Source organism: Prionailurus bengalensis, chromosome A3 (assembly GCF_016509475.1).
Source record: "Prionailurus bengalensis isolate Pbe53 chromosome A3, Fcat_Pben_1.1_paternal_pri, whole genome shotgun sequence".
In the NCBI taxonomy this organism is placed as follows: Eukaryota; Metazoa; Chordata; class Mammalia; order Carnivora; family Felidae; genus Prionailurus; species Prionailurus bengalensis.
The window spans coordinates 27,437,281-27,452,720 of record NC_057354.1 but is presented as its reverse complement, the minus strand read 5'-3'; the positions used below and the strand labels follow the sequence as shown (position 1 = coordinate 27,452,720).

The following is a 15,440-nucleotide window of genomic DNA, read 5'->3' as shown; positions in this document are numbered from 1 at the left end:
AGCATGGTTTTATCAGCCTTCTCCACTGTAAAAGTACCTTTTTGCTCCTTTCCATACTCTACTCGCAGGAGGTAAGTGACTAAGCACAGCCCATATTGAAGGGAGAGGCGAAGCTCCCCCTCCTTGAGGAGGGAGTGTCTACATAAATTTACTTGGAATTCTTCTGCACAGAAAATCTGTCTTTTCTCGCCAATGTATTTATTTAATTTTTCAGGTCAGTATGGACTCCTGGATTGTATTTCTACATTGTATTACAATCCAATGCTACGTTATTTATTTTGTTAGTCAAATCATCCCAACGTTGGTCGTTCAGAATTCTTTCAACCTAACTCCTGTGTCCCATTAACATGCCCCAGCCTTCTCAGTTTTAAAACACTTCCTGGCTTTCTGGCATTGCAAGGTGCTCTGGGCTCGTGTGTATTCCCTGCCCCAGCCCTAGAACGGGAGATAAGAGGGTGATTAAGAGAGCATATGCCACAAATTTGTGTGGTGGACGTTACCTTGGTGCAATGACGTAAGGAACAAAACTGGAAAATGAATGTGAAATGTAGTGGGAAAGGACATTTTTCGTGTGAATCACACCCAGAAGGTATATCTTTAAGAATTAGGTGGACTGTATACATGAATTATCATTATGTCATCTTGTATTTCAAGACAGCAATAAAGTCTCATGCAATACTGCAATTGAAACCAATTCCTAAGTCCTTTACGTTTCCTCCAAACTTCAAAGGACTCCAATCTCCAAAAGGATCCATTACTAGTGGTAACACGTAAAATAACAACAAAGGAATAACTAAAAACTTATGTCTTGGAGTTATGTATTTATTTCTGCCTCTTCCTTATATAGTGAGCTCCATAGTAGTGGAATTTTATTCATCTCTGTCTTCACAGCTCACTGCTTTTGCATAGGAACTAAATAAATTAGATTACTAAATAAATTTGGGAACCCATTCATCAACCAAACAAAGTGCATGTATATTCTTCTGAAACGTCCTGTTCCTTCCATTTGTTGATTTTGTTCTGTTCATGCAAATTGCCTTCTCACTAACACTTACCGCTTGAAATCATACACGTTTTATAAGGCACCACTTTAATCTTAAATTCACTTGTGATTTTCCCTGAATACTTACTTGGCTTCACCTTTCCCTCTCTTGAATTCCATGACAACTTCCTTGAGTTTCTTGCTATAGTTTTTTTATGTGCTGGTTATATCCCCTTTCTAAGGGAGAGGTTCTGAGTTGTCCTTATCAGTTCATCATTTGGTGTATTGAGTGTTCGATCTCTGATTAAAGAACAAACAAGTCAGAAAACTGGCAATGAGCTTTATTAGAATCTACTGTAAGGTCATTCGGGGGGGGGGTGTCAAGGAATCAGAAGGAAGAAGATGTGGACCTCTTCAGCTGACTTTATTAGAATAGGTTGAGAAGTAAAGGAACAGAAAATTGTACTTGATTCATGTAGAGTTTGCCTTGGGTCTTGAATAATTTTCTATGTTTATATCATAATCTTGAGGGAAAGTCACTGCATATGTCCTTGGCTTTGGACGAGGTGGCTTTGTAATTTTTTTACGTGCTTCCAATTCCACGATATTGAGGCAACAGTATCTCCCATTCTCACATAGTACTTCACGTATTTCACTTATTTTGCATATTTTCCTGCAATATCCTCGTATATATTCACCCCAGCATCTCTTAAGTTGTTCAGTTACTGTGCATATAAAGAACAATAGGCCAAGATCAGTGTTTGAGACTAAAAGGCAACTTTGGTCATGGGGAAGACAGAGGATGTTTGTAGGGATTAGGTGTATGGAAAACCTGCAGGCATATATTCATAATATCCTATGGAGGATGCTCCAAGAAGGTAAACCTCAGTGTTTATGTCTAACTGATCGCTCATATTTATTTCCTCCTGGGTTTTGGGCTTCCATCCAACATCCAGTGGACTCCCCCCAAAGCATCAGCTCTTGTTGGGAAAATAAAGGAACGGAAGCTTTGATTGCAGGGTATGGAACTATTACTCCATCTGGGAACCTCAGCACATCTGCCACTGTTTGGGTGCCGCAGGGCACCACTTCTCTACAACTGCCCCACCTGTAATGCCCAGAGAATAGTATTTGTTACTCTGTATTTCTGTCTGAGTCAGACTGTGTTCTTGGGTTCATACTCCCTACCATGATCAAGAAAGACTGTCTTGTTGTTCAGTCAGGTGTTTTTTTTCCCTCAGTAATACTCCTCCCCGATTCTCAGCATTGCACATTTTTGCCAGTGCAGGTCTTCCTTTGACTTCTGTGTCATCATAATAATCTTGAACTTGTTTTACTCCTCTCTGAGTCCTCATTCCTCTTCCACCTCTAGAGCGAGAGTTTCTCCAATGTTCAGTCCCAGACTTTGCTCACCTTGATATATAGCCTTTTCTTTAGTGAACCTAAATACTTTTAGTGATCTACAGAGTTAAGATGTTCAGATTTTGGCTTCTGGACTTATATAATCCCCTGAGATGGACCCCAGAAGATGAAGACTGAAAACAAAGATGCTGCCTCCAACCCCAGATTCCAGAATTCCTTTGATTCTTAGGAGTTTGAGGGGCTGGGGACGGACCACTTCTAATCCTATAGTAAGAGCCAAATATAAGAGATCTGCTTTTGAAAGAGGAAAGAAAATGAATTTTTACATTCTTAGTATGGGCCAAGCCTTATGCTGGATGTTTTACAAATGTTATTTAATAAAGCCCCTATGATCCAGGTGTCATTATCTCCACAATGAGGGAACTGAAGCTCAGAGAGCCTTTACCATTTATCCAAAGTTGACCAGCCAGTAGATATTGAAGGCATATTTCTCACACCTGACTCCAAAGTTTGTGCTTCTTCCACTATCCACACAATGTAGACTAAAATATATATTGGAGTGGAAGAAAATATGGCTAGATGGCAGAGTAAAAACTGTATCCTAATAAATAGGGGCATTCCTAGATATGGTCTCACTCCTTTCTATAATGACACCTTCCCAGAGGAAATTATGGCCTCTTTTCAGCTCTGTCAATACTTTTTTTTTTTTTTTTAAAGAACAGTACCATGGTAGAAGGCATCAGGAAGAGGGAATTTCTGGTGAGGAATTTCTGGTGAGTTCCCAAGGGGGCCTATCTTCTCCTGCCATGACTTATGAAATTCCCTTGGTTCTTAGAAATACTCCATCCCATTGTTGATTTGGGTGAGTCCCTGGAAAGCTCTGGATTACCTGAGGACTTCTGGAACAGCAGAATTGCAATGATCAGGAGGAGCTTCATGGCCAGGCTTCCCACAGGAGGTGGCAGCCAAAGCTCTTTGTCCAGTGGGTTGCACACCATGTCACCTTCCTCAGAGACTTGGATTCTTATGCACCAGACTAGAATGGATGGCATATACGAAGTGTGTTCCCAAACTTCTGAACTGTGGACTTCATACCATGTGGGCGGGCACAGGAAATTTGAGGTTACCCACTTTTCCCCCACGTGGAATTCAGAGACACGGCATGTTCTATACCCCATCTTATCTGATGCTTTCTGTAGGCTGTAGACTACTGGTGAGAATAATCTGTGCTTTCTGTACTTTGGCTGTCTGCCCTGTTAGACCAAGGTAGACATGTGCTCACATCTAGTTATGAATAAAAGAATACAAACAATGAAGCATTCTCCATTTGCAGCATTCAGCTAAGTGTAGCATCTCTGGGTGTTGTGTCTATCACTTCAGTCTGTCCAAATGGCAGCCCACTTTCATCCTCACATCCTGGATATATTTAATGACTCACAGACAAGCAATATACAATGATAGAGGAATAATAGGATGACTACAATAAAATTTCATCTAGAAACAACAGAAAGGGGGAGAAAAGACAGAGGTAACACAGCATATAGCATTGTCCTGATGGACAATAGCAAGGGTTTCTCTCCTGCCAACATAGAGAATTCTTCGATTTTTATTTTTTCCATTCTGTTCTCTGGGAAGATTCCCTTTGTCCATGTATCTCAGTGTCTCTCTCTTGGAGGAGGTTGGGGGAGACTTCTTCTGGGGGATGTGCTACTTTAGCAACACATTTCCTATTAGTGCAGGTATTGGAAATTACATGAATGATTTTGTTACCCAGGCTTTGATTTCTCTTGCATTATAACTCGTTTGAAAGATAAGACTTTCCTTTGAATTGCTTTTAGTCATGTTCGTCTGTAAGATCAATCAATAAATAGTTTTGAATCATGGAAACTCATTTTAGATCCCAACCAGGGCACTGATATCGACAGAATAAGCTTCTGGAGATTATGCCATCTCTAAACCATCTCTACGCTCATTCCTTAACTTAACAGTCTCTCACTCAGGCTCTGGCTGTAAGCATTCGATACGATAGCTCTGGACAGTGTAGATGAACTAATTGAGAGTGATCTCCATGAATTTATGGTAGTATCAACGTATGTGTTTGTGTAATGCCACCGGCAACACTGGTCTATCTAAATTCAGAAATGTACACAACATTAATTGCATTAATGTAGGATTGTGGTGTCCAAGGAATTAAAGGACTAAAAGAAGAAGAACATAGGAGCCCTAGTTACTGGCTAGAGAGCTATTGAAGTAGATCACGGACTCTCTTCTGGTTAGAGACAGAAATATAAACAAAGTGGGGCTGATAAGTTGATTTGACAATTCCGTGATTAGAAAATTCACATTCTTTTGTCCCACAGGTAACATTAAGACTGCATCTTAGAAAAAGTGGTGTCTCCATACTCCCACTTCAATACTGTGTGTGTGCTTGCATGTGTGCACGTGTGTGTGTGCCCACGTGTGCGTGTGTGCGTGCACGCGTGTGTGTGTCTTTTCTGTCCCCTGCTGCCAGAGAGTCTATGAACATGATCTTCTAGATTGATTCCATAGAGAGTCTTCCTTTCCCCAGACTCCCTTAGGGCTAAAAAAGTACATGTTCCCATGTGCAAGATGGGATGAATAAAGAACATGATGTTTCTTAGGAAAAGTACAACATTTTTAATGTACTTCTTATAAAAAGACGTAAGTGTAATATATTTCTGGATAACTCACCTATCATGCTCTGTCGAGTCAAAGAGTTAGGAGAGTAAATTATTTGATTACTTAAATGGGTCAGCCAGGGAGGTTGTGTTTGTTTGCAAGAGTTAAAAAGTTTTTCTTTTTATGTCAGTTAAAAATAGATCTGAAGAATAGTTTTCTTGGGGCGCCTGGGTGGCTCAGTCGGTTAAGCGTCCGACTTCGGCTCAGGTCATGATCTCGTAGTTTGTGAGTTTGAGTCCCGCGTCGGGCTCTGTGCTGCCAGCTCAGAGCCTGGAGCCTGCTTTGGATTCTCTGTCTCCCTCTCTCTCTGCCCCTCCCCTGTTCATGCTCTGTCTCTCTCTGTCTCAAAAATAAATGTTGAAAAATAGTTTTCTTGTATAGCGTGTGCATTATTAACAAGAATCAGGAAATAAAAACCAAACACAAGAAAGGAAATAACCAGTGGCATTACTACTGTCTAAAGAAAACATCTGAAAACATGCATACCATTTATATTTTTTCCTTAATAGAACAAAAATACCTTTATTGTTTAATCCAGATATCACCTAATGGGGTTTTCCTGATTAACAGGAAAGATGTGATAAAACTGTCCCAGACTTACATCAATTGCATGGCTTTTGAAAGTCTAGGATTCTTCAAATCTCTGCGGGTTCCAGATGTTTACATTCTTAGGATACACCGGCTTTCAGAATTCTCTATCTTCATTTGCTAATTCTTACTTGCACCATATCCAGCCTGCCCGATGCAAAACTCTTCATTAATTCCCAACAAAAGTAAAACCACACGTACTAAGCACTTTGGAATTTATCAGAAGGTATATAAGAGTTTGGGTGGGAGGGTTACTGAGAAGGTGATTACTTGGCAGTAACACAAGCAACTTTCAAAAGGACTGGAAGACATCATTGATGTGTTTTTTTTTTTAATTTTTTAAAAATTTAAATCCAAGTTAGTTAACATATAGTGCAATAATAAGTTCAGGAATAGAATTTAGTGATTCATCACTTACGTATAACACCCAGTGCTCATCCTAACAAGTGCCCTCCTTAATTAATACCCCTCACTTGTTTAGCCCTTCCCCCCACCAGACACCCTGCCAGCAACTCTCAGTTTGTGTGCTGTATTTAAGAGTCTCTTATGGTTTGTCTCCCTCTCTGTTTTTATATTATTTTTGCTCCCCTTCCCTTATGTTCATCTGTTTTGTGTCTTAAATCCACATATGAGTGAAGTCCTACGATACTTGTCTTTCTCTGAATGACTTACTTTGCTTAGCATAATACACACTCTAGTTCCATCCACATTGTTGCAAGTGGCAAGATTTCATTCTTTTTTGATTGCTGAGTAATATTCCATAGTGTGTGTGTGTGTGTGTGTGTGTGTGTGTGTGTATCACATCTTTTTTTATGAATATAATTTATTGTCAAATTATTTACCACATCTTCTTTATCCATTCATCTATCGATGGACATTTGGGCTCTTTCCATGCTTTGGCTGTTGTTGATAGTGCTGCTATAAACATGGGAGTGCATGTGTCCCTTCGAAACAGCACACCTGTATCCCGTATCCTTTGGATAAATGCCTAGTAGTGCAATTGCTGGGTCGTAGGGTCGTTCTATTTTTAGTTTTTTGAGGAACCTCCGTCCTCTTTTCCAGAGTGGCTGCACCAGTTTGCATTCCCGCCAGCAGTGCAAAAGAGATCCTCTTTCTCCGCATCCTTGCCAACATCTGTTGTTGCCTGAGTTGTTAATGTCAACATTTGTTATTTCTTGTCTTCCTGATGACAGCCATTCCAACAAGTGTGAGGTTATATCTCTCTATGGTTTTGATTTGTAGTTCCCTGATGATTAATAATCTTGAGCATCTTCATGGGTCTGTTGGCCATTTGGATGTCTTCTTTGGAAAAATGTCTATTTAATTCCCCTCTCTATTTTAAAATTAGATTGTTTTTTTTTCTGTCATTGAGTCGTATGCATTATTTATATATTTTGGATCTTAACCCCTTTTCTGATATATGGTTTGCAAACATTTTCTTCCATTCTGTAGGTTGCCTTTTTCATTTTGTTGATAGTTTCTTTTGCCATGCAGAACCTTTTAAGTTTGATATAATCCCACTTGTTAATTTTTGTTTTTGTTCCTTGTTCTTTTGGTGTCCTATTTAAAAAAATCACTGCTAAGATCAATGTCATTTATATGATAGTCTACAAATTGCAGACCAATCTATAGAGAATTTGTAGAAATCCAGCCTACCTGAAGGTGTGTTGCATTGTGTGCCAGTCTCAGCCTATCAGTTACTGGTGTTGTGGTTGGACGAGCCCTTGTGGTTATGATTGCAAGGTGCCCTTCAGCAATAACCATCAGGAAACTTTGAAAAAATAAAGTTTCATTACTTATAGAGCATGGAAATTACATAGCACACCTGAGGCTGCGTAGCAAAGTCTTGGATAGAAAGAGAGTGCGCACAGGGTTCTGGGGTTCTGCTTTTATTGGGGCCTAGGGTATTATGGTCTAACTAGGTGAATTTAAAACATAAGAGCAGGAATTTAAAGCACGGGGAGAGAAAAAACTAGTGTCCCAACTGGTTAGTTTTCAAATTCAACCAAAATCTCTGAAACAAAGGAAACTCATTGAAGGGGGGGGGGGGTTGGCTCTTTTTCTAGCTCTGTGGCTGGCAGTGTGTTTATTAGAGATAGCCTTTGTTGAATTGGCTGCCTCTTTGAAGTGGATGCCTCAGCAATCAAAGCTTAACTCAGGCACTTGCATTACAAAACAAACAAACAAACAAACAAAAAACCACAAAACAACTGCCTGGGCTTAGCACAGCAGCAGAGTGGGAAGGATATCAGTTTGGACACAGAATTTTACCAGAAATCACCTAGGATGATACGGCACAGGGCTAAGCTGTCCAGCGTTGGGGGCATTGGGTGGAAAGCAGTGAGTTGGTGCCCAGTTACCCTAGTTGTATGGGTTGTGGCTGGAGAAACTTGTTTCTCTTCAGAAGAACCCAGAGTACTGAGAAAAGAACCCCATGCCGGAGGTGGGGTTGGGGGGAGAGACGCGGAAGAAAGCAGATAAGAATATTAAAACACCGTAGAGAAAGCAGCTTCTGCTAGGAAGTCTGCCTACAAACCTCTGGGAGTATCCCACTGGAGACTTTCCTGGTCCGCCCGCACCCGTGTGCACCCAGTGCTAAGCCCACAACCCCCTTTCCCACCCCCCACAGCCAGATCTTTGTGTGGCTCACAGGAGCCACAGCAGTTCCTACCCAGGTCTTTGGGCAAGGAGAAGCCACAAACTGGAGCAGCAGTGCCACCTTCTGGAATCTAAAGGGAGGTTTCCAGCAGCTACACTGGTGAGTTCTAACAAGAGAAAACAATAAAAGCTTAAAAATCCTGTCACAAGATGGAACAAGAAGAGTGGTGCTGGTCTACCCGCACACAACCTAGGAAACACCAGGTAAACTGACACCAAGGAGGAATACCACAGGGGAAGACCACCAGTAGAGATTTAAGGAGGTTTCTGCTGCTTCACATGTGAAAGCAACAGTGCAAAAATGTAGGAACGTGAAGAATCAAATAAATAGGCCATCACCATAAGATATCCATAGTCCTCCAACAGCTGAGCCCAAAGTTAGAGAATACTGCAGTTGAGTTGATAAAGAATTCAAAATAGCTGTTTCGAAGACACTTAATGAGCTAAAGAAAACTTAGTAAGACAGTTCAATGATCTCAGGGAAAAAAAATACAGGAACAAAATGAACTCTTTGTCAAAGAGGTAGACCCTAAAAAAGACCCAAATAGAAATTGTGGAGCTAAAGAATTCAATGAATTAAGTGAAGAATATAACAGAGAACATCTTTTTGAGAAGAGAGCAGATGGAAGATATTATAAGTGACTTAGGGGATAGGAATTTTGAACACAGAAGAGAACAAAGAATAAAGAATAAAGTGAAGAAGGCTTACACATTCTATGGGACTGAATCAAAGGGGAAATGTTGGAATAATCGGGAATCTAGAGAAAGAAGAGAGGGAGAAGGGGACAGAAATCTTATTTAAAGAAATAATAGTTGAAAACTGCCCAACCTGGGGAAAGACTTAGACATCCAAATTCACAAAGCTAATAAATAGATTGCCCTATTATCTCAAGGCCAAAAGACCTCCAAAACATAATATAATAAAACTATTCAAAATCAAAGATACAAAGAAAATCCCAAAAGGCATCCAGTAAGTGAAGAGTGTAACCTACCAAGGAAACCCCATTAGGCTGTCAGCAGATTTCTCAGCAGAATCCCTAAGGGGACAGTGGAGTGACATACGTAAAGTGATGAAAGGTTTAAAATCGCCTGCCAAGAATATCTGGCAAAATTGTCCTTTAGATATGAGGTGGAAATAAAGACTTCCCCAGACAAACAAAAGGTGAGGAAGTTCTTCACCACTAGACCTGCCTTGCAAGAAGTGCTGCTGATAGGAGTTCTTGAAACTGAAATGAGGGGCGCCTGGGTGGCTCAGTCGGTTGGGCGTCCGACTTCGGCTCAGGTCATGACCTCACAGTTCGTGAGTTCGAGCCCCGCGTCGGGCTCTGTGCTGACAGCTCAGAGCCTGGAGCCTGTTTCAGATTCTGTGTCTCCCTCTCTCTCTCTGACCCTCCCCCGTTCATGCTCTGTCTCTCTCTGTCTCAAAAGTAAATAAACGTAAAAAAAAAAAAAAAAAAAAAAAAAGAAACTGAAATGAAAAGATGCTAATCCAGCAACATGACAACATATGACAGTACTCAGCCCACTGCTAAAGCTGGAAAATGTTAGTCAGATATAGAAAACTCTTAATTTTATAATAGGGTGGTATATGAACCACTTAACTAAAGTATAAAGGTTAAAGAAAAAGTGTTAAAAATAACTATAGTTACTATAATTTGCTAATGAATTCACAGCATAAAAGGTACATTGTGACATCAAAAATATAAAAGGGGAGGAGAAAAAGGGAGGAGACTTTATAGGAGAATGCAGATTAAGTTCCTATCATCATAAAATGGACTGTTTTATCTATGAGAGGTTTTTTTTAAATTTTTTTTAACGTTTATTTATTTTTGAGACACAGAGAGACAGAGCATGAACGGGGGAGGGGCAGAGAGAGAGGGAGACACAGAATCGGAAGCAGGCTCCAGGCTCTGAGCCATCAGCCCAGAGCCCGACGCGGGGCTCGAACTCACGGACCGCGAGATCGTGACCTGAGCTGAAGTCAGACGCTTAACCGACTGAGCCACCCAGGCGCCCCTATGAGAGGTTTTATGTAAGCCTCAAGAAAACCACCAAGCAAACATCTAAAGTAGGTTCATAAAGGATAAAAAAAAGGAGGGAGAAGGGGGAGAACAGACCACACCACCAGGGCAAATCAGCAACTTACAAAAGTAGTTAGAAACAGAGGGGAAAAAAGGAGCAATGGAAATACAGAACAACCAGAAAGCAATCAATAAGATGGCAGTAGTAAGTTCTTGCATATCAATGATCACTCTAAAGATAAATGGTTTTTAATTAGCCAATCAAAAGGCACAAAATAGCTAGAGGTTTATAAAAAACCAGACCCAACTGTATGCTGCCTCCCAGAGACCCACTTCAGCTTTAAGAACACATATATGCTCAGAGTGAAGGGATGGAAGAAGACATTTCATGCAAGTGGAAACCAAAAGAAAATGGGGGCATAGGCTGTTGGCCCAAACTGGTAGTAAGAGACATAGAAGGTCATTATATAATGGTAAAGGTGTCAGTACATCAAGAAGATATAATAATTATAAATATATATACAACCAACGTTGGAGGACCTAAATGTATTAAGCAAATATTAACATGTCAGAAGGGAGAAATAGACAAGATTATGACAACAGGGCACTTCAGTACCCCCATTTTCAGCAATGGATAGGTCATTGAAAGAGAAAATCAGTTTAAAAAATTTGGAATTGAACCATGCTTTAGACTGAATGGACCTAATAGACATCCTACAAAAAAGAAAATTAAAATGGATCAATTAGGTAAATGTAGGAGCTAAAACCATAAAACCTTTAGAAGAAAACACAGGTGTAAATCCTCATGACCTTAAGTTAGGCAATAATTTCTTAGACATGACACCAAAAGCAAAAAAGATAAATGGAACTTCATCAAAATTAAAAACTGTTATATTTTAAAAGACACGATCGATAAAATGAAAAAGAAACCCAGAGAATGGAGGAAATATATGTCTAACATATCAAATCATATATGTAACATGGGCAGTATAGCTCAAGAGATGGGGAATTTCATTTAAAAAAAATTTTTTTAATGTTTATTTATTTTTGACACAGAGAGAGAGATGGAGTGTGAGCAGGGGTGGGGCAGAGAGAGAGGGAGACACAGAATCCAAAGCAGACGCCAGGCTCTGAGCTGTCAGCACAGAGCCTGATGCAGGGCTTGAACCCATGAATGGTAAGATCATGACATGAACCCAAGTTGGGCACTTAACCGACTGAGCCACCCAGGCGCCCCAAGAGATGGGGAATTTCAGACTGGAGCTAGAAACTACAAAAAGAAACCAAATGCAAATATTATGTTTATGTATGAAGATAGCAGCAATCTGGAGGTCAGTTCCCATGTAGTGAAGTGATGGGTTATTGAGCTACGGGGGATCCTTAAGGACAAAGATAAAAAGAATATGAAGATTATCATGCTGAATGATGGAGAAAGCATATATTCATGAAAATGTAATATCTAGGAATTGTGGAAAAACGGAATGATTGGTGTGGTCTGTGTCAGGTAACGTTTGAAGCCTTATATCACGTTTTAGGAGTGATCTTCAAACTTTTTTGAATTTTGAGGGTGTGGTTTTCCTAACACTATTTAAAACAGGAAAATAAAATATTTCATCATAAATGTATATAATAAAAAGATGATTACTGGTGTATTATAAAAATTGACATGTAAAAAATTACAATTTAGTTTTTCAATTCAATCTGAATAGATAATAATGGCAATTATTCATTTAATAAATATGAAAAGCTTTTTAGAAAAGCAAATAGAAACATTACATTGTTTTTTTCTCTTTAAATTTTTATTCCACCAGCTTAAGTTTTTATTCCACCCTCCCCACAAAATTAAATCTTAATGTAATATATTTTTATGTTTAAAAGTCTATTATTGATCGTTCTATCATATTTGCCTGTAACAAAAGATGGATATATATTGTGATTTATTGTAAAATCTCCATGAACATAAAGCTCTAAATGTTTAACAACATATTCAAGATTGAGCCATCATTGCAATATTTGGAACAAAATTGATTAAAGATGCATAAATGTATTGTCAAACATGACAAATAATTATCAACCAAAAATAACTTTTTTGTTTTACTGTAAATGCATCTTGTTAGTAAATAGGTGTGCTTTCTTTCTACTAGATTATTTTATTTTTTAATTTTTTTTTACGTTTATTTATTATTGAGAGACAGAGAGACACAGAGCATGAGCAGGGGAGTAGAGAGAGAGGGAGACACAGAATCTGAAGTAGGCTCCAGGCTCTGAGCTGTCAGCACAGAGCTGACATGGGGCTCGAACTCGCAAACTGCGAGATCATGACTTGAGCCCAAGTCGGCTGCCCAACCAACTGAGCCACCCAGGCGCCCCTCTTTCTTTTAAAAAAATTTTTTTTAATGTTTTTGTTTTTGTTTTGTTTTGTTTTTACTTATTTTTGAGACAGAGAGAGACAGAGTATTAGCAGGGGAGGGGCAGAGAGAGAGGGAGACACAGAATCCGAAGCAGGCTCCAGGCTCTGAGCTGTCAGCACAGAGCCCAATGTGGGGCTCAAACTCATGGACTATGAGATCATGACCTGAGCCGAAGTCGCCACCTAACCGACTGAGCCACCCAGGAACCCCATCCCCTCTTTCTACTAGTTTAGATAAATACTACTTTTTACTGGAACGAGGTGAAAGTCAGCATCAACTTTTTTTCCCAGTTTTTATTTTGAAAAATGTAAACACTGAAAGATCTTATTTGTATCAATAGGTAGATGTAAAAGTTGGAAGATTAGGCATCAGGTAGATGATAGACAGATGATAGACAGATGATAGATAGATAGATAGATAGATAGATAATACACAGATAGTAGATCACACAGCTTTTTTTAGCTCCTTACAAGTTATATGCCAAAAATTCTTTAGTAAGCTATTATTAAGCTTCAAAAAAGCTTAATTTCAAAGCTCTATCCACCATTAGCTTGATTCTTCCTGCTATCATTGCTTTGATAAACAAAATTTGAGTCACTTGGATTTCCAAAAGATCTGTTACCCAAAGTCTATGATTACTCATCTTGTGAACACTAGCACAAAGATTTCAATTATCCACTGATTTGACACTTGGAGATTTGTCCACTCTGGGCAATCCATGATTGTCAGATAAAGGATGGGTGAGAGGTTAAGTTTTCTTTTCAGAGTGGGAGAAGAGAAACTGAGAAGGTGGAGGTAGAAAAGAAAAGCCTGTTAAGAATTCTCTGATCATGATAAGACATTCAGAAATCAAGGGTCTAAAAATCTATTTCCTTGAATTCTCAATGTGCACACCTTGGAAATCCTTTTTGTAGCTGGTATCCCACTTTGAAGACTACTGATATATATTGTGTGACCTTCTCATATTTATTGAGATGACTGCATGAACCACGTGTTCTCAAGGTTTTATTGAGCATCCACCATGTGCAAGGCACTGGTCTAGTAGGTCAGGACATAGCCATGAACAAGATCAAGGTGTTAGGACTATATGGACACTATGGTGTTGATGATGGGCCATAAATTAGTAAATAACTCAATAATTCAGTAGGAGACTGAAGAAATATACAAAATAGGGGTGCCTGGGTGGCTCAGTCAGTTATGCATCTGACTTCAGTTCAGGTCATGATCTCACAGTCTGTGGGTTCAAGTCCCGCATCGGGCTCCATGCTGACAGCTTGGAGCCTGGAGCCTGCTTCAGATTCTGAATTCAGATTCTCTCTATGCCCCTCCCCTGCCCTCTCTCTGTCTGTCTGTCTGTCTGTCTGTCTGTCTCTCTCAAAAATAAATAAATAAAATAGAAAAATAAAAACAATTTGTTTAAATATACAAAATAATTTCAAAGAACATAAGAAGAAGAAAATAATATAGAGTAGTGAGGAGTGGTCTCATGGCCAAGGGTTGTTTCTAAGGAGTTGACATTTGAAGCAAAGATACGAAAAAAAAAAGTAGTCTAGGCTGAGGCAGACTGGTGGTTTAGGGAGGCCTTCATAGTGAAAAAATGCCTCTGTGAAGAGTCCACATAGGACCCGTGTGATGAAGTGTCCTCTATGCAAAGAAATAGAGAAGAGCAATTTAGAGAGAAGGTGATCAATTTGTTCTAGTTTGCTAAAGACTTTCTTGATGTTAGCACTCTAATTCTCAAGTTCTGGGACAACCCTCAGTCCTAGACAAGCTAGGATGGCTTGTCAGCCTAACCGGGTGTCTAAGATCTACTGGAATAGAGGTCTATTGAAAGGTCAGTGATCTGATGGCCGATATCCAAACTGCAATCACAGTCACTGGCAACTTGACTTAGACAAAACTTGACTTAGACAAAAGAATTAGAGGAAAAAACCTTCTTGATTCTGAGACATTTAGGCACCCAAGACTGTGGCTTTCAGTAGCATCCCAGACTTAGCCCAACACATTAATAATCAATCAAGTTTAGAGTTAATAATTGCTTCTTTGTGATATCAAAGAGTAAACTTGCTGACTCATCAGTCACCATACAAACCATCACTCAACATGCATACAGGCACACAAAGCATAGAAACCCTACACACAACAGGCATTCACGGAAAAGATAAAGATCTGGAGAGGCATGCTGTGAGATCACCATTGTGGGAAGTTGGACTTTTGATTGGAAAGATGAGTCGAATTTGTGATGCAGCTTTCAATTTCATATGCTGCTCTCAAGGCAAGTCACAGTTTCATCTGTATCTAGTTAACACAGTATTTGTGCAGAATGAGGTGGTTTCTGACTATAACTGGGTTAGTTTCTGGTTGAAGCCTTAAACAAAGTTTGACCTTATGATACAGATAGGGACTTAAATTCATAACTTGCAATAAAGTGGGGGTGCGGGGAATATAGGAAAGGGAGGACTTGTCTGGAACTTTTTATGTGCCTTCACAGGTTCCTCCATATATGATAGGAGTGGTTCAGGAATTACTAAAATCAAAATCCTTGTCTCAACCATAAAGGCAGCTCCAAACTGTGGTCTTTTTTTTTTTTTGTATGGAAAAATACACAGACACACAAAATGTTCACTGAGACCCAATATATTTTAATACATCAGAGGAAGACAGATAAGGAATTTCAGCCCAATAAAGAGAACCCCTGTGTCTTCTATGCACTTCCCT

At 39.5% G+C, this 15,440-nt stretch overlaps 1 protein-coding gene across 1 annotated transcript; it reads right to left on the bottom strand.

The window, feature by feature from the left end:
• Positions 1 to 1,448: 1,448 nt before the first annotated feature.
• Positions 1,449 to 3,282, bottom strand: DEFB127 (defensin beta 127). The gene is made up of 2 exons (XM_043602662.1): positions 3,234 to 3,282; positions 1,449 to 1,707 (listed from the first exon to the last, which is right to left on the bottom strand). Exons 1-2 carry the CDS (start codon positions 3,280 to 3,282, stop codon positions 1,454 to 1,456), a joined length of 303 nt encoding a protein of 100 aa, XP_043458597.1. The 3' UTR covers positions 1,449 to 1,453.
• Between the last annotated feature and the right edge of the window lie 12,158 nt (positions 3,283 to 15,440).